The sequence below is a fragment of the Ambystoma mexicanum genome, chromosome 9, assembly GCF_040938575.1.
Source record: "Ambystoma mexicanum isolate Mex_15411 chromosome 9, UKY_AmexF1_1, whole genome shotgun sequence".
NCBI classification, from domain to species: Eukaryota; Metazoa; Chordata; class Amphibia; order Caudata; family Ambystomatidae; genus Ambystoma; species Ambystoma mexicanum.
The window spans coordinates 944,760,655-944,780,252 of record NC_090931.1 but is presented as its reverse complement, the minus strand read 5'-3'; the positions used below and the strand labels follow the sequence as shown (position 1 = coordinate 944,780,252).

At 44.8% G+C, this 19,598-nt stretch overlaps 1 protein-coding gene across 2 annotated transcripts in view; it reads right to left on the bottom strand.

Moving 5' to 3' along the window:
• LNPK (lunapark, ER junction formation factor) overlaps nt 1–19,598 on the bottom strand; it is a 1,074,215-nt gene that overhangs the window by 944,212 nt on the left and 110,405 nt on the right. For both annotated transcript variants that reach the window (XM_069616137.1, XM_069616138.1), the window contains exon 3: nt 17,272–17,313. In XM_069616137.1, coding sequence (XP_069472238.1) covers nt 17,272–17,313 — 42 coding nt within the window. The remainder of the gene's footprint in view (nt 1–17,271; nt 17,314–19,598) is intronic.

Sequence of the window (19,598 nt, the reverse complement as noted above, 5' to 3'; positions counted from 1 at the left end):
CCTTCCATCCGAGCAGGGAGGAAGGGTGGGCGCATGTGAATCTAAGCAGATACAACCATCAGAAATGCTTTTACGGTAAGTATTGCATTGTCTTCTGATGTTTGTTAATCTGCTTAGAATCACATGCTGTGCATAAACTAGCGAGCAGTACCCGGAGTTGGAGGTGGGTTGTGAGAAGGAACAGTAGAAAAAAATATGTCTTAATACTGCTTGTCCCACCTGAGAATCAGATCTAGAGTGGGCATCTAGACAGTAGTGTTTTGTAAAGGTGTGTACAGAACTCCAGGTTGCTGCTTTGCAAATGGACTCAAGACATTTGCAATGAATGCTATGGAAGCCCCAGTACCGCGAGTAGAATGTGCTCTTGGCTCGAAGGGTAGTTCTCTCTTAGCAAGAGAGAAACAGAGTGATGCATTGGACAATCCATCTAGATATAGTGGATTTTGAAACTGCATCTCCTTCTCTTCCTGCTGCCACCGAGACAAAGAACTGATTCGTCTTTCTCAGAGGTCTAGTTCTTTCCATATAACACATGACGGCTCTGCGCATATCTAGTGTATGCAGGCTCCTTTCTCCTAAATTTGAAGGGGTTTGAAAGAACGTTGGTAGTTCTATTGACTGGTTGACATGGAATTTAGAAATACATTTTGGTGCAAACCTAGGATGTGTGCGTAGAACCACCTTATCCTTGTGAACTGTTACAAAGGGGTCTAGTATAGAGAGCGCTTGTAGTTCACTCACTCTCCTAATGGAGGTGATAGCTATTAGGAAAGCAGTTTTAAGAGTGAGGTTCTTAAGGGAAGCTTTGTGCATGGGTTCAAAGGGTGAGCCCATAAGCCTGGTAAGTCCCACATTTAGGTCCCATCCGGGAGCTGGGTTAGCTATAGGAGGGTGTATCCTCTTTACTGCCTCCATGAAGGCAGTAATAACTTTCCACCATGACACTTTGAGTTGAGAAGTGGTGTATGCGGAAAGTGCAGCTAGAAGAACTTTAATAGAATTAAAGACCAATCCTGAGTCTAATAAGTGACGGGGTTGACGCTCTTATTTCTACACCAGATGACGACTCTCTTCCACTTGCTAGAATAGCAGTAACGAGTGTTAGGTTTTCTAACCTCCCTGAGAATGTCCATGCATCTTTGAGGGAGCTGTAAATGTCCAAATTCTATGACCTCAGGAGCCAGGCTGCTAAGTTCATGGTCTGTGGGCACGGGTGTATCGTCTTGCCCCTGTCCTGTGACAGCATATTGTACGGGCAGGGTAGTTTTACTGGTGGAGATAGAGACATCTCCATCAGGTGAGCGAACCATGGCTCTCGGGCCCACATAGGGGCCACTAGTATCATGGTGACTGGTTCCTGGTGCATCTTGTGCACTATTTTGTTGAGAAGGGGAGTTGGGGGGGTAAGGGGGGGGGGGGGGGCGTAAGCAAATTTCCCTGACCATGTTATCCAGAGACCGTTCCCCTTAGATCGGTTCTGGGGGTACCTGGAGGCGTAAACCTGGCATTGGGAGTTCTCCAGAGTTGCGAACAGATCTATTTCTGGGAACCCCCATTGTGTGAAAACGTCGAAGACGATGTCTTCTCTTAAGAGGGAAGTCTCTGCTGAGTTCGTCTGCTAGCAGATTTAGTTCCCCTGGTACATGTTGTGACACCAGGAACATGTGTCTGAGAGCCCACTTCCAGATGTTCTGGGACAGCTTGGACAGTCCTGGAGAGTGTGTGCCCCCTTGCTTGTTCAGGTAGTACATGGCTGTGGTGCTGTCTGTGAGGACCATCACTGTCTTCCCTTGCAGGTGTGCCTGGAAAGCCTTCAGTGCTTTGAAGACCGCTAGCAGTTCCAGCAAGTTTATGTGTTTGGACGCTACACTCGGAGTCCAAACTCCAGGTGCAGTCTGATGGGATAGGTGAGCCCCCCCATCCTGTGAGGGATGCGTCTGTGGTTAGAGTGGCTTCCACTGTGGGGGTGGCGCATGGGTTCCCTATTACAAGGTTTTCCTTCGACCACCACCGTAGCGAGAGAACCAAGGCCTGCGAGACCACCACTAGATCGTCCCATTGTCCGCTGGCCTGACACCACTGGCTGTTGAGCCACTGTTGCATTGGGCGTAGGCGCGCGTGAGGTACCAAATATATACATGATGTCATCATTCCTAGAAAACGCATTGCTTTGCGTACCATCACCTATCGACCGGCCACATATTGGGGAATCTGTAACAGCATATTTTGGACCATCTCGTTGAAGGGGAAGACAAGGCCGTCCTTTGTTCGAATTAGAGCCCCTAGGAATTGTTTGATCTGGCTGGGGTCTAGGCTGGACTTCTTCTCGTTGATGGAGAAGCCCAGTTGGAACAAAAGATCTACAGTCTTTTGGGTATTTGACAAGCAGGTCTCGTAAGAATCCCCTGTTATGAGCCAATCGTCGAGGTAAGGGTATACTGGGATGGACAACCTGCGCAGGTGGGCCGCTGCCACTGCCAGTACTTTCGTGAATACCCTCGACGCTGACGCTATGCCGAAGGGTAGCACTCTGAACTGGTAGTGTTTGCCCTCTATCATGAACCTGTGATAATTTCTGTGCGCTGGCAACATTAAAATAGGACAGTATGCATCTTTCATGTCCAGTGTTGTCATGTCATCTCCCTGTGAAAGCAGGGGGATTACTTCCTGTAAGGTCACCATGCAAAATTTTTTGAGGTTTGACAAATTTGTTCGCAGATCTAGTACAGGGCACATGGTTAAAGGCATGGTCTAGTAAATATTTTTATTGTCCCTACGGGTCGGCCATGTTTTTTTAAGCCTAAGTGGCTCGATTTTAGAAAACTTTCCTATGGACCTTACCCGAGTTTTCGTCCATTAAACGCACGCAAAAACAGGCACCAGGGAGCCGCCATTTTGTGATAATCCTATCACTTGCCGCATCGCCCTGGCTGACCTGCTTCTGCGGCACTAAATCAATTCCCCCGCCCCTGAGCCTGTCATCAGCAGACTCGTACCGCCTATTTCCCCAACGCCAAAGCACGTCTTGTGTCAACATTCGCTGCGCTTCAGCTAATGACGTGTCGCCATGGAAATGGCAGGATGCCTCTTTCCTCAATAAGTATAAACAGACCGTTTCACAACACACAGCAGCAGATTTTCGATTCGATTCCTCTCTGTGTTACTTTGAGTATTTTGTGACTTGTTTCTGTGCTCTGGTCAGCTACCTTCGCCGCTTGTAGCCCGTGTGAACACCTGTACCATCTCGGTAAATTATTTTACTTTGTTTACCACACAATGGCTACAATAATGCCCTACATGTACGAGCCCGAGTATACCGAGGAGGAACTACTGGAAAGGGAAGCATGCGAAAACGATGGGGATTCGGACGGCAGTTGGCAGGACAAATCAACAGATGAAGAGCCTGGGCCTAGTCGCATGGACGGCGTCTCCACCTGGTGCACATGCAATCGGTGCAAGCTAATGCCAACCGAGGAGGAGAACTGCTGCTGCCGAGAAAACTCGGGATGCCTGGCCTACATTTCGGAAGGCGAGCCACGACCGCAATGCATCACCGAGCTGCCAGACTTCAGGGCAGCCTGCCTCACACGGGCCTGTCTTCAGAATAATGATGGTGCTTATGCACGAACTTCGCGCAACTGTTCGTCCTCGTAATCCGAGTAACGATTAAGTATACTCTGCTTGTCATGCCACTCCTATTTCATGTTCTTCTACTATATCCAAAATTACATCTACATATCATTGTAACGCATGTAAGTCGTTCAATAGTGTACATTGTCTAGATAGCATTTGTCCGTGCAGAATGCCATTAGTTACAAGAATTGTCATTGACAACAAACGTTTATTAAACTTATCTTGGTCATTTAAAAACAGTTTGTTTCATTCCTTTTCACAGGTGGTACAGGCTGGTGGCCTATCATTCCTTTACATGGTGGCTCCACGGGAGGCTTGGACACCGCGTTCGAAGAGTGATACCCGCCTGTGCCGTTCGTGCCATAAGAGAAACGTTCCCGAGTGACAGCGGTAAGTACAGGGGATTTTCTCTTGCTGTGCTGCAACCTGACCTGTATAATCTTTAAAGTCTTGTATTTTTGTGTCATGAAAATAAAATACAAAATAAAACACCACATATATTTTAACAACGGTTGTTTCGATTTTTTTAAAATGAATCAAGTGTGTCTCCATTCAAGGATGGACGTCAGACATCTGTGCTCCGAATGGGTGAAGGTCTGATCGCTGTGAAGCAGGGTGGTCACTATCTAAGCTAACATAAAATATTCTCGATAATGCATGCACTAAATAACACTAGTTCAAAGTTTTTCAGTAGGATAAGTCACACATATCTATACTAACAATTAACATTGGATTATACAGGCCTTAGGTTAAGGGTCTTGACCACTGTAATACACCGGTTGAAGTGTGGGTCTGTGCTCACAAGAATCTCTGGTATGTGGCATTTGTTATTGATAAGCAACGATATGCTGCAGTAGGGGTCTAATGTTAATTGGGGATCTGCTAGGTGGGCATCATGTTGTGGTCAGTGGTCTGGCACTTGAAGAGAATACCTTGCAGGTACACAGGGTCACAATGGCAGTAAGTTTCCACTGGCGAGGGTGTGTGGGCAAGGACACGTTTATGGAGATGAACGAGCGATGTGCTTAGTTCAGGCTGGTTCACATGCAGGACAGTGATCTCAGAGGAAGAGTCATGCTCAGTGGTCCCATCTACGCGATTGTCAACCAAAGTTATCACATAAGGGCAAGGGGTGAACCCACTACTGGAGGCACTTGGTCCGAGTTTCTACTGAGAAGTAAAGCATGAGAGGGGCCATCGAGAGAGGCCTGATGGCCCCTCGTTCCCACACACTTATCTGCACGCCCACCAGCCCATCCATCCATCCATCCATCCATCCATCCATCCATCCATCCATCCATCCATCCATCCCCCACCCCCTATCAAAGGCAGTTCGCACCCGTGGATGAGCGCTGGCATGTGGGGCTGTCTGGGGCGCGAACAGCCAAGGTGCCAAACAACATGTACACTTCAAAAGGTATCTTACGCCCAGGGGCCATCGTTCACATGGTCTCCTCAGACCCCGTGTCTCCATGCATGCCTCCCCTGAGGCAGGCCGCCCCCCTGCAATCCACATAAGTGTGTCTCCATTCAGCAGTCTTCCTGTGCCTTATCTGCATGCCCCAGGCCCATCCAGCCCACTCCCCTCTATCAAAGGCGGTTCGCGCCAGTGGATGCGCGTTGTCAGGGGCGCGAAAGGCCAAGGTGCCAAACATGTACACTTCAAAAGGGATCCCACGCCAAGGGGCCATCGGTCACATGGCCTCCTCAGACCCCGTGTCTCCAGCCAGGCCTCCCCTTGAAGCAGGCCGCCCCCCTAATACCACGACATACATACGTCATTCATTCACAAACACACCCCTGTTTCTAATACTTTATAAACCACTTGATATGTCTCATGAGAACATCTTTGTGCTTTGCAAGTCAACTCCTGAACGTGCTACCTGGCAACCACTGAGATCTACGCTAATCTACTTGTCGTCGTGCTATCCGTGAACTTCTGTGACCGCTTAGAGCAAACCCATCAGTGTGCTACCTGTGGCCACCCACCTAGTCTCCTGCAACATACTGCTCTGCTTGCTGAATCCAACTGTTTGTTGGTCAAGGTAAGGTCATGTATCCTAGTCATATTTCGTAGATTTTTAAATTTCTATCTATTTGCGAGTAGAGTACACAATAGTGCTATGTTCATTGGTCTCATTGCTATTGACTTGAGTTTCCATTGCTATGTTATCAATAGATCTATTGATTTTCATCTTTGTCTATTGTCATCGAATTGCATCCTTCGGGGGTCCAGTCTATAATGTAAGCATGTTTCCTTCTCGTGCAAGACAGAACATCCAAGGGACGAGTCACATGTCCAGATTTTAGTCACATCATTTATACATTTCTGCAACTCATGCAAATACTTAGCCACACATAATGAACTGGTATAGTTCCTGCGACCAAAACAAACCTTGCATTGATCATTGTATGATTCATTTACTTTTGTATCAAATCTTTATTCATGAAGATTGTATAATAATGTCGATATTTACTTTTCAGATTTATCAACAATGCCTGCCTGTTCGATTACCGGTTGCCCTTCGAAGAACCATGCATGTATTCCCAAAAACTGTTGATCGAATAAGGGAATCGGTCAGACATTGCGGATATCCACTGGATGAGCTGGAAAGTAGAGTCCAACAAGTCTTACAGGACAAGAGGGGTGATCGATACTGCATCTGCAGCCGGCACTTTTCCTTGGACATGTACACAACATCTTGGGTAACAAAGAAGAATAAACGGCGAACGACAAGGAAATTGATCGAAAACGCTATTCCCACTCTATTCGTTCACATCCCGCCACTGGTGAGTCAAGGGTCCGGATTTAGCTTTAGGCCTTGAGGTAGTGTGTAGATAGCCGAATGGATTAATTGATATTGTAGGTGTTCTATCCCTTGTAATAATTTCGATATTGATAGGAGTATATATATATATATATATATATATATATATATATACACACATATACATACAGGGAACTGTGCTGTATTGAGCATTTTTCAAGTATTCTGTCACCTTACATGGCTATTTTTAATATTGGCATTTCATTATCAATCATTAATTTACCTTTACAACTGAATATTCTACATCCTTGACGTGGTCGCAGTTATCAACCACTTCTAGCGCGTATCAGGTAATCTTACTAGGCTAATCCGCTACATACTTGTTTTATGCATGTCAAGTAATAGTTTTATTCTATCGTGTAATTATTTTACCGAAAGTTTGGTTAGTGCTTTCCAATTGATATACACCTTAGTTATCGTCCACTGGTGTTTGTTTTCAGTTATAATTAGTGTTATCCATACTAATGCAAGTACTGTCTTTCAGGGAGATGCTGAAGCGTCCACCACATCTACAACATTTCTAGATGTTCTTCACCAGCAGGAGGTATGGATATTGACAGCTCCATCGAGCGGCATCATCAGAGCTGGAATTCTTGTCGTTTGATTGTTCTACACAATGTTTCATTCGTGGTTAGCCGTTGATATGTACCTGTGCTGTCGACCCCAGGTGTGTGTTATGTTTTCACTATTGTAACCCTCACTAATCCAAGTACTATGTTTCAGGCAGTTGATGGAGCGTCAACCCCTGCACTTGATGCAGAGCCTGACATTCAAGTAATTCCAGGGGAAGTGGAAGCGGGACCATGCGTATACGAATCAGCGCAACAGCTTTCGTAAGTGCGCACTACATTTGCAACATCCATAGATATTCTTCAGCAGCACGAGGTATGGATACTGACAGCTCCATCATGCGTGATCATATAACGTGATTCCATTTGCTATACTTTCTTCCCTATTAACGCAAGTGCTGTGTTTCAGGGAGACGACAAAGCTTCCACTGCAATCACAACATCCAATTTAGATGATGCAGATGTAAATAAATCGGAGAAATAAGTCGATGAAATGTGATCATATTTAGATTTTCCTTGATTCTTTTAGACAATGCATCATTTGTGGTTATCTCTTTGTATGTACCTGTGCGTTCGACCCCAAGTGTGTGTTATGTTTCCAATATTGAAAACCATACTAATGCAAGTACTGTGTTTCAGGGAGATGCGGATGCCTCCTCTCCAATACAACCATTCATGGCAGTCCATGCAGAGCCAGAGGTATGGATACTGACAGCTCCATGGAAATAGATCATCACTGGTCGAATACTTGTCGTTTGATTGTTGCACACTGTTTAAATCGTGTTTGGCTATTGAGATGTACCTGTGTGTTCATCCTCACGTGTGTTTTATGCTAACAATATTTTGATACACAGTAATGAAAGTACTATGTTTCAGGGAGACGATGGAGCCTCATTCCGTGCTGTCTATGCGGATACAAAAAATATAGTTGTTGCAGCGCAAGAGGAAGGGAGGACATGCGGAAACGAATCGGAGCTACAGCGTGCAGATGTTGAAGGTCGAGTCAAAAAAGTTGCAAAGAAAAAAAAACAAAAAAGGTTACAAACGGTTCATAATTTTAAAAAAATGTGCTGGGGACTATTTTATGTTTTTTTCCAGTCAATTGGACTACACTTTATCTTGTGTTTAAACTGAACATCCCTTTTCCAATCTCTCCTCCAGTTACCCGTGGGTGTCAGAACTATACACACACAGACAGTGAAGCGAATGAGAAATGTTGCTTGCCAGACCATATACACTATGGAGGAACTATTAATTGAGGCGAGGCGTGTTCAGGCTCGAGATGCTCATGTCCAATGGCCAGAACATGAATTAACTGTGTTTGGAGACTACAGCAAAGTTGCATTGGACCATTGCTACAGTGCGACCGCACCACCACAAGAAGATGTTATTGAATGTATTGAAGATAGCTCTGAAGTAGTTGCAGATCAATTCACACAATTTACACCCGCCAAAAATTTGCCACCCAAAAACCTGTCGACATTGTTGTGTTCTCCCATCAATGTTGAAGTAATAGATGTCGAAATGATAGAGAATGAACCAGCCGCAGCATCCATAGACGCATCAGAACTTGATATCAGCGATATTACTTTCCAATGTGTTGAAATCTCCACAAAGTCACAGGACGAAACAACGTTGACGCAGGATGACAGTCTAATGAAAGAGAGCAAATACATTGTATTCGACAGTTGTTTGATGGAAATTATAAGTATGCTGAAATGTGTGCATTCCATTAGAGGGAAAGTATGTGGGAAGCCATTGATTAATGTGACTCGTCAAATAAAAGGCAGTAACGTCAAAATAAATGCCGCCTGTAGATTAAATCATAAGTTCTCATGGTCTGCACAACCGATGCTGGGGAAACTGCTAGCAGGCAATCTACTGTGTGCAGCTGCATCACTTTTTAGTGGCTCCAGTTTTAGAAAGTTAGAGGCTTTCTTTCAGTTTGTGGGACTCCATTTCATTTCTAAAGCGCTGTACTACATATACCAACGTGATTATCTGTTTCCGGACATTAGTGATGCTTGGAAAATTGAACAATTGTCTCTAGCAAGTACATTCGAAGGCAAACGATTCAGGCTAGCCGGCGATGGACAGTGCGACAGCCCTGGATTTTCTGCCAAGTACTGCACCTACCACTTTCAGGACATGGATAGTAAGAAAATTGTGAGTTCGGTGGTCGTGCAGGTAACACAATGTACATCGTCAGTGGCCATGGAGAAACTAGGATTTATAAAATCAGTGGAATATCTACAATCAAGGGGAATGCACATCGACCTCATAGCCACGGACAGACACGTTTCAATTGCCAAGACAATGAGAGAGCAGTTCCCACATATTAATCATCAATTTGACGTATGGCATCTTGTTAAATCAATCAGTAAGAAAATCTCGGCTGCAGGAAAAAAAAAAAGGTTTTGAAAGTATTTTGCAGTGGTCCCATTCTATCACCAACCATCTTTGGTGGAGCTCAAAAACTTGTGAAGGGTCAGTGGAAATACTACTTGAAAAATGGCGGTCACTGATGCACCACTGTACCAACGTTCAACGCTGGACAGCAAATCAACATTTCCACCAATGTGAACATGGCCCTTTGTCCCCAGAGGAGGCACGGAAGAAGAAGTGGTTGATTCCATCTTCACCGACACACAAAGCCATTGAGAAGATTGTTTTCGACAAAACTATATCAAGAGATTTGAGAGGACTGACAGAATTCTGTCACACAGGAGATTTGGAGGTGTTCCACAATATGTGCCTAAAGTACAGGCCAAAGCGCTTGCATTTTAGCTTTCGGGGCATGAAACATTGCACTCTTCTAGCGGTCTTGGCCCATAACAGCAATGTCGGATGTGAACAATCTAGGACTAGGGGTAAAGTAAGGATGCCTCGCTACACTAAGGTGTTTTCAAAACGAAGTAAGCAATGGGTGATCAAACCAGTCTATGATGAAATGCAGTTCGACTTTGTGAAAGGCCTTATTGTTGCTGCGTTAGAGAAGCACAGATATGGAATTTTGGACGTTTCTGTGCAGAGCAGTGATCCATTGCCACCGAACATTGCGACTGTGCCATGCCCACCCGAAGCACAGCTGGTTGTGAAGTACAAATCCCGGTTTAAATAATTGCAATAGGATTGTCTTTTTGTAAATAAATGTTATTGTACAGTGTACCTGTAACCCTAACCCCTACCTTCACCATCATGGGTGGCGAACAAGCTGGGTGTCACCTTTGAATTCTCTCTATTCACCTCATATATGTGTATGTATATATTTTTCTCATGTCTCATCTCATGTAAATGTAAATGCTGCGCACTGTTGCGCACTGTTAATGCAGGGGATGCTTGCGTATTGCAAATAATAAAACAAAAACAATAAATCTCACTTTTAACTCAACTCCTGTGGTACTTTATACTTTCCCTGACCTTCCTCCAAAAATTAAAGGTCTCAATTTGGGCTGCAAAGCTCGCAGACAACGGAGACAAAATTGGGGCACTTAGAACGCGCCAAGCGGGCCGTGGCATTTGGGAGAGAAGCCAGTTCGCATTTGCACATTGAGGCACACTACATAGAGGTATCCTAAACTTCAAGTTCTCACAGATGCCTATACTACGTGATGTTGCAAATAAAGAATGCGAAGGACAGCAGCTTTGATTTTGTTCAGCTCGCGCCCAGATGAGGCCCACAAGTCGCACTGGAAGTATAAGGGTCTATTGTTTTTTGACCTTGAGAGAGGGACCATGCCGAAAGAACTACATTTGAAGGGGGTGCGCAATAACGTAAGAGACGATAAGGCAGAACATTCAGAAACTAGACAGAGTTTCATTTTAGTTCAGTATACGAAAAATCGTTGTCAAGAGCACGGTCCGTTTTACAGACTGCATTACGAAGACACACAATGGAAATTTCAAATCTAATGTAAGTAAATCTTTACACGCTTTTATACCGGAATGAAGATTTAATGAATGGATGCATGAATAAATGAATGAAGAGCTAGGAAAAGCAAGGAAAACGTGTTCGTAGTGGGCACATGGGCATGCAGGTCCACTGGTCTCACCGATCTCGGTCCTTGGCCCAGCCACTTTTCCCTGCACTGCCTACCTGCACTACGAGACTGTCTCTGTATCCTTCAGCCCCTTCTCCCGGCATTTACCTTGCACTTGCCACCAGCTGGCCCGATTATTTAATTTGTATTCAACTAACCATGTACAGCACTTTTACCCCCCATGCGCGATCAGAAAGACACCTAGCCTAGTAGGATCGTTGTCTGTCTGCCCTTGTTCCCCACCTGCCTCGTCGCGCCTTGAAACACTTGAGTATAGGCGCGTTACAAATGCCATATCATATCATTCCTCACGCATGTAGACTAACTGTTGTTTATCATTGTGTGTTGGCCTCGATTTATTTCGTTACTTTTCGCATTGATTTTAGAGCCGAACATACTCCATTGAACTATCCTTGCAAGCAAATAGTTTCTGATCGGCTGTAATAAATAAAATGAGTAATATTAATGAAGATCGGCTGGCGAGACCAATTATAATTTTTTTGTTTTCATAACAGGTATTTGGCTCCACTTCTGCTACTGCCATCGGTTTGAGACACCAGCAGACGGTTTCTTCGTGAGACACCTGCAGCTTTGTGTGAACAACTGGAGCACACTGACAATTTTATGGGACGATCGCCAAGGGCCCACATGCCCTTACGATGTACTAGTGGCTAGAAGCAACCTATCAACCTTTACGATGGACTAGTGCCTAGTTGATGGAACAGCCTTGCGGTTCACCGTGCTTCCAAAGTGCTTCTTTTAACGAAAAGCAACACCCTGTGTACCATTGCGGATACAGATAAAAGAAAATAAATGGCTTTCGGAGTTCATATGGCAATTGCTGAATATTCTCTAAACATTTAATGTCAAATAAATGTACTTTACCAAATGTACTGTGTTGCTGTTTAATTTTAAAGTACAGTTTCATATTCCGAATTGTGGCGCGCTGTGTTGTGAGATGGTCTGTGTTGGTTTCCGGGTTCTGTGTGAAGTCGCGTAGAAGACGACTGGGCGCGTTTGCCTACGCAGCACAGTAACGTCACGGAGAGAGGCGGGGAATATGAATGTTTTGATAATGTCAGGCTCAGGGGCGGGGGAATTGATTTAGTGCCGCAAAAGCAGGTCAGCCAGGGCGATGCGGCAAGTGATAGGATTATCACAAAATGGCGGCTCCCTGGTGCCTGTTTTCGCGTGCGTTTAATGGCCGAAAATTCGGGTAAGGTCCATAGAAAAGTTTTCTAAAATCGAGCCACTTAGGCTTAAAAAAACATGGCCGACCCGTAGGGACAATAAAAGTTTTTACTAGACCATGCCTTTAAGTCCTTTTTGGGTACAAGGAAGTACACTGAATAAATACCTTCCATTACCTGTGATAGAGGCACGACCTCTATTGCTCGTTTTAGTAGCAGCAGTTCCACTTCTTGAAGAAGGATGGCGAGGTGCACCGGTGATCAGCGTCGTCCCCTTGGGCGTCTGTACTTGGGGGACCGACTGAATTCTATGCAGTAACCGCGGGCTATAGTTGACAATACCCAGCGGTCTGATGTTATTCCCTCCCATGCTGGTAGGAAAGATGTTAACCGGATCCCGACCGGCGATGCATGGGAGGGGACCCGAACCTTCGGGTCATTTGGTGTTGGTAGCCGGGGATCCTCTGGGAGTGGGGCCCCGACCTCTACCCTTGCCACGGCGTGGTCCTCTTTGAGTGTATTGGCCACTAGTTCCGAGTAGAGGACCAGTTGCCTGCAGTGTACTGCTGTTGTTGTTGCCGTTGTTGATGTTAGCCTCGAAAAAAGCGTTTGTTGCCGAATCCTCACTTATTGGGAGGCCTTGAGATCTGGTCTAAAGTCTTTAGGGTGTCAAAATCCTTCTTTGCAGTCTCCAGTGCGTCATCCACCGCTTTCCCAAAGAGGTTACAATCCTCTATTGGTTTATTAATGAGCGACGCCTGGGTTTCTGGCTTAAAACCGGAGTTGCGGAGCCAGACATGACGCTTCAGAAGTCTCCCCTGGACTAAAGAACGGCCATCCGTTTCTGCAGCATCAAGAGTGTTTTTAATGATGCTCTGGTTAACCAGAGTTCCTTCCGTTACCGTGGTTAACAAGCGAGTTCTTAAGGGCTCAGGGACTTCCTCGAGGTCTTGGGTGTAAGTTTCCCCATTGGGCATCAGCATAACTTGCCAGTAAGGTATTTTTGGCAATTCTGGTGAAAAAAGCTGCCGAGGCTGTAATTCTCTTGCCCAGGGCGTAGAGTTTCTTTCCTTCCTTTTCTGGGGGTGCTTCGCTAGTTGATAGCGGGACCCTTGCTCTTTTCCTTGTGGTAGTTACCACCAAGGAATCTGGTATTGAGTGACCCTTAATGTATAATGGGTCCGAAGGAGAGGGAGAGGGAGTAAACAGTTTTTCAATTCTTGGGTTGTCCCCTCTGACCAACACACGTGTAGACAGCGATGGGATGATTTGTCTCTTAACTGAGGCGAGGAGGGGAATGGTCTGGCTAGTGGGAGGTTTCTCCTTAATGATTTTGTCTACAAAATCAGTATCGGGAGTAATTTCCCCAGTCTCAATTTCAAAGTGCGCTGCTGCTTTCCGTAGTAGCGCGTTGAAAGTGGGTTGGTCATCTATCAGTGACGGATTCCTGACCGGTGTGGTCTGAGGAGAGGAAAGGTTCAGATTCTCAGGGTCTGTAGACACTGTTGGTGACTGCGAAGGCTGTGAGCCACCTTCATCTGGGTCTTCTTCGAAGCCCCCCCCCACCTATGTCAGGGTTTTCCTCAAAACCTTCTACTTCGAAATTCTGTTGGTCTTCACTATTTAAGAACTCCTCGTCCTCTTGGAAGTGAGGATCTTCTTCAGTGAGGTCATAAGTATTAGTCTCCTCTTGAAGGGGGTTAAATAGTCTAGGATATTTAGCCCTGGGGTCCTAATGAAGTACCTCTCATGGCCTCTTGGGTGTTTTATGTTCAGGAGTGGACATAAATCTATCCAGTTTGTCCATACATGATTGGATTCTCTCAAATGTCCAATGTGGTAACCCAGAACGGTCTGGAGGCGAAAAAGGAGGCTCTTCTGCTTGTAGCCGTCTAGATCTGTCCCATAACGTCGAGGATAAAGTCCCTTCGCCTTCTGAGAAACCTTCTCGTAGGCTAGGGCCTTCCTTAGACGGTGGGAGCGGTCCCTGCCTCCCTTCCGGCATTCTTGGCGTCTCCCTGGCCTTGTGAGCGGTCTCCGGCATATCGCTCGCCATCCGTCTCTGGCCGTTAGTGGAACTATACGAGCCAAGCTCTCGACGAATAATTTCTTAGTCGAGGGTTCATCGGGCGTCGTGCTGGGCGGTGCCGAGTCTCTTTCGGCGACGGTCGCACTCTTACGAGGCGCATCGCCTGCCGTTTTGGTGGTAGCGCCCTTGTCTGTAGGTAGCCCAGTCGCTAGTCCCGTCTGCGGTGGCGGGGAGGGCTTGCGACCCTTACGGTCAGTGGAGGACGCCGGTGGGTCCGGCGTCTCCGTTGGCGCTAGGGCTTTCTTCGTCTTCGACGAAGTGCCGTGGGTTGGGTGCTTAGGTTTATGCTTTCTGTGTTCGTCAGTGTCGCCGGGGTGTTCATCCCCATAAGTAGGGCGTGAGCCGAACTTGTCGGGCCAGGGACAGACGAGGAGCGGGTACGCTCCCTAGAGAGGTTTACAACCTCCGAAACGGAGGTCAGGTTATCACTGTCCTCGTAACACTCGGCGGCGACATAGCGTAGCTGCCCACCTCTTGACCCTGCGATCCTTTAAAGTTTTTGGGCGAAGAAGTTTACAGACCGCACAGCCTTCCTTGTTGTGGTCGAGAGGTAAGCAACGGTTACACCGCTTGTGCTCGTCTTTCCATGTGAATTTGCCCTTACAGCGTGGGCAAAATCTAAACTGAGTCCTCTCCATAGCGGAGGATACAATTAAGAGTGATAACGACCCCGAAGGATAACGGCCAGGCCACGTGTTCGGCAGCACCGAAGGATCTCCTCCGTCCTTGTCGACGTCCCCTTTTCGACTATGAAAACAAAATGCAATACTCTGCAGTGACCACTGGATGTCGGACTATGCACATCATGTGATTCTAAGCAGATTAACAAACATCAGAAATATATATATATATCCATGTTTTACTTGCAACAGGTCAATCACTAGTGGTAAGTGCAAATTTTTAAACCTGAATTGTACACATCCTCCAACAGCATACAAGGCCATAAAACTTACAAATGTTGTAATGTATGTTGAAGCAGGCCTCAAAACTTGCACTCGATATTGGCTAGTAAGAAATTGTGTAGTGTGTGTATTTGGGACTTAATGCCTAGCTAGTAGCTTGCAGAACTAGTAATTTGTACCCTTGTAAATTCAAAGGTTTAATCAGTCAATATACTAAACTAATGGAGGGATAGAACATGTATACCTATACTGATTAAAGTTATTCTACAGAATGTTAGCCTGTGATAGTACGCCAAAATAAAAGGCAAGCAGCTCAGCGATCAAGAAAGTAAAATCAAATTGTATACTGGAGAAAGTAGAATAGTCTAAAGCGGAAATGTACAGCCAATTTAGCTATTTGGTAAGCTTGTCCACAATGGATTACTCCCTATACATATGATAATTTGCTTTGTCTATAAACTGAGGCCATTGTAGGAATACACATTTTGCATGGAGATTCCAAATACCATACTTCAATCACTTCGTCCTCCAACATCAAAGAATGGTTTGTTACCATGCTGGTACATCACTGGAAGCAGGTAGAGACAGGTTGTGTGACAAGGTCAATATTTCATGAGCAGAGGACTTTCTGTAGGAAGAGGGAGTGTAGCTCATGCAACAGGGAACGCAGAGCTGAGACACACAGTTGTAGAAGTCACAATGTTTCACTGATGATAGATATTTCATGCTGCACAATTGTGAGATGCAGCGTGTGCCCAGTCAGTCTTACTTTCCCATTTAACTGGTGAATGCGTGTGTAAAAAGGTTGAGGGAGGAGGGGAAGTGTACTAGAATACACTGAAACCTGGAAACAGGGAGGCTATAAAAACACTATGTTAAAGATTAGAAGTAACCGCATTTTTTTTAGAGTGACCAACATAAAGACACGTATCAAATACAGTTACTGTACAAAATAACCCCTTCATTTGGATCAACTGGAAGAATTCCAATGTACTTTTGCAAAAACACATTCAAAATGTACATATTCTTTGTCAAATTCATATTTACAAACTCTAGTGGAAAGCATGCTTTTAAGAACGATGACAGTCAGGGACGTCATTTCACCAAAATGCCAGGGGTAGCGGAAGTGACATCACACGACCCTTGTCCCCCTGATGACATCACAGGAAGTGATGTCATTTGACCCCACCCCGAAGTGATATCGCGGGAAGCGATGGAACACAACCTTTCACCCAAAACAAGAAGTGGCATCACATAGCATTGTACACTACGAAAAAAAAATATGGTTACGATATCACTATAATGTGATTTACATTTCATACAAGAATAGATCGCCATATGTCTCGTTCAGATCAGTGTGTATAGGCCCATATTACCAAATTACTGAATGCAAGCAGACATCCATGACCAAATGATAATGGATGTGTTATTATATAGCACTTACACTTAAGCGCTTTATATAGAAAAAATATACACCCAATATCACCATACCTGTGTTGGTACTCATTTATCGACCTCAGAAGGATGAAAGGCTGAGTTGAGGCGTTTAAGAACAGACTAAATCAGTGACTCACCTCCTTAAGTGTGCCTAAAATAAACCTTTAAATGAGTCTCGCAATTATTGTATAGAATTCCAGAAAGACACATTATTTGGTATTCCTATTCTTTCTCATTTAGGGTCAGTGTTGAAAGTGTTAAACTTGTGGGACTCCTGTTCTTATTTTAGTTTTTTAAGTGGCCTCTACAAGAAAGCCAGCCACTCCAGAAGTAAAGAGCCACAGCTCAGGAGCTTGCATTACAAACAAAAAAAATATATATATTTATTTTTTAGAGGTCGCAAGGGAGACAGAGGTCGCAAGGGGTCGCAGTTGCGACCTCTGGCAACACCTAAATGACATCCCTGATGAGTCACAGGCTATAGTTGGAACTTGGCTTAACTGATTTGTCTGAACGAAAACAAAAGTTAGTTACAAATTAACAATAAAATCTTAAAATGTACACTTATGTAACAAAGACATACCTTTTCCATACTTTCCAGAACTTCAACAGTTGATGGCTTAGCCTGTATGGATAAGAAAAAATGTTCTGAAACATTTTACATCATCTAGTACTGTACTACACAAGATTCACAATGCAAGCAAAATGTGCACCTCTACTTTAGTTCACTTGTCTCTATTCCATAAATACATGCAATGTAGGACCCGGAATACCATCAATAACGATTTGCAGGACGGAATACCCAGTAATCAAAGCAGCCAAGACTATATCAAACCTAAATACTGAAAAAGTTAAAAAATAAAGATCAACGTAAATTTAGCAACATTAACATACAAACTACATCTTTAGGTACACAGTCTTATCAGCCGAGTAATAGCCCCATACCTTAGTTTCTCCATAAATGTCAACATGCACTTATATTTCCTATACCAAAAATGGAGTTAGGATAGTACATTAAATTAGTTGGAAAAGCATTAAAGGGTCTCAAATATGCAAGGAATAGATGTACCTTATTTAATTTCAATACATGGAAAGTCCACAAAACGTTTTGAAGATATTTAACCAGATTAGACGTTTAACACCTAACGCTCGTCATGTCTTCATAGCGTTTGAAAACTAGTGTGTCAAAATGATGCTATAGGGAAATTCCGGACTGGGAAAATTAAGAATGACTTTACTCTAAAGGGTGTGAAGTGTAAGAAATAAAAACAGTGCCGCAATATGGGTTTAACTGGTGTTTGCGATTAAGCAATAAAACATGCCAGAAGCTGGCACGGTAAGAGTACTACATATCCGCACATCCCACCCTCAATGCATTGCTCATTAGGAAGACGGGACAACCTCTTAAAAATAAATATCCAATAAATATATTTAGGTGGCCTATAGGAGCACCCCCAGCCCCACCGGGGAAACAGTATGAAAACCGAATACACATTCATCAATTAATCATCCTGAGAACTTGTGTTTATTCGTAGAGTTCGCCCAGCCAATTAGAGCCCTAGAATCTCTGAAAGGAAGTTCTATCCACTATACAAGTCTCAGCTCACTTCTTATTCCTTTGTGGGTTTTGTTGCGCTGTGTGGGCAGGAGTACATAAGTCAGACTCTCTTGGATGTTTATAGGGTTTTTCGAGCAGGGTTTGTAGCAGAGTGGTGTTGGTCTTTGGTCTAGTTTCTTGGTCTTTAGAGTGTTCTTGTAGCAAATGTGCATTTTGGTCTTTGTTTATTGCGTTAGTTCACCCATATAAGAACAAAATGTGCCTTTTCCTTTCATGCCTTCTCTTCTGTGTCCCCTTTTAAATGTAAGAAAACGTTTCCTGTCATTGATATCATGCCCCCTCCCCAGTTTCCCCCTTGTACGTGTGTGGTTGTCTCCCCCACTATGGGTCTCTGGACTACTGTTTTTATTAAAATAGTATGTAGTCATGATTTGTTGAATTATTGCAATCTTGGGGTTGTGCTTCGGCTTTCAGGGCTAGTTTGGCATTTCATACTTCCAATTCACTAGGTACACACACAGGTGCACACAGGTGCACACACACACACACCCACCTTTGCCAATTGCCATTCAAGGCATGCCTGCAATGATGTGAGGCAAAAGGAAAGGTGTTGCATGGAAGAGAGAGAAGATCTGCATTTCTCCACAGTAAAGGAGGAAGATGTGGTGGGCAGGTGGATAAATTAAAGGGGGGCCTTGGTGTCAGCGCTGGTTAACGGGCCCGCAGAGTTGCCAATCCCCCAACTCACCTGGGGAGGCTGAAGCATTGGAGGAGGTCTCAAGAGAAGAGTAGGGGTACAGGCAGGGCAATCTCAGTAGGACCCGACCAGTAGCACAGAGGCGGCAGCAGCAGAGCCTCTTGTGGACACCCTGTGACTCACAGCGGCAGGGCCTATAGTGGATGTATTCACAGGTGGAGCAGGAGGGTAGGTCTCATGAAACAGAAGGGGCAGCAAGCACCCTGGAGAAGTACGGCATGGCTCCTGCAGGGTTCAAAGTTTCTGGGAACTATTCAGCTCCTGCTCTTAGCCCAGGAGAGCCTGGTTAGCTTAAAACCCACCAGCTACCAGGCCAGGAGATACTTTTTCCTCCAGAGGCAAACTGGCGCCATACAGCTATACCTACGTGGCATTAACTTTCTGTATCTAGGAAGATGTATAAAGAGCCATTCAAGACATCCAAAAGACATTTAAAGTGTAATCAACTGTATATAAATGGACGAAAAGTAAAAGTTTTCATCTCCCTCATAATTTAGATTTGCGGTATGCCATATACTAGCTCCTGGTTCGCTTGTGGGATGTCCTGCCTGCTAGGTGATGGGTGATACCCAGGAGCTTGTTTTAGCTCCTATGC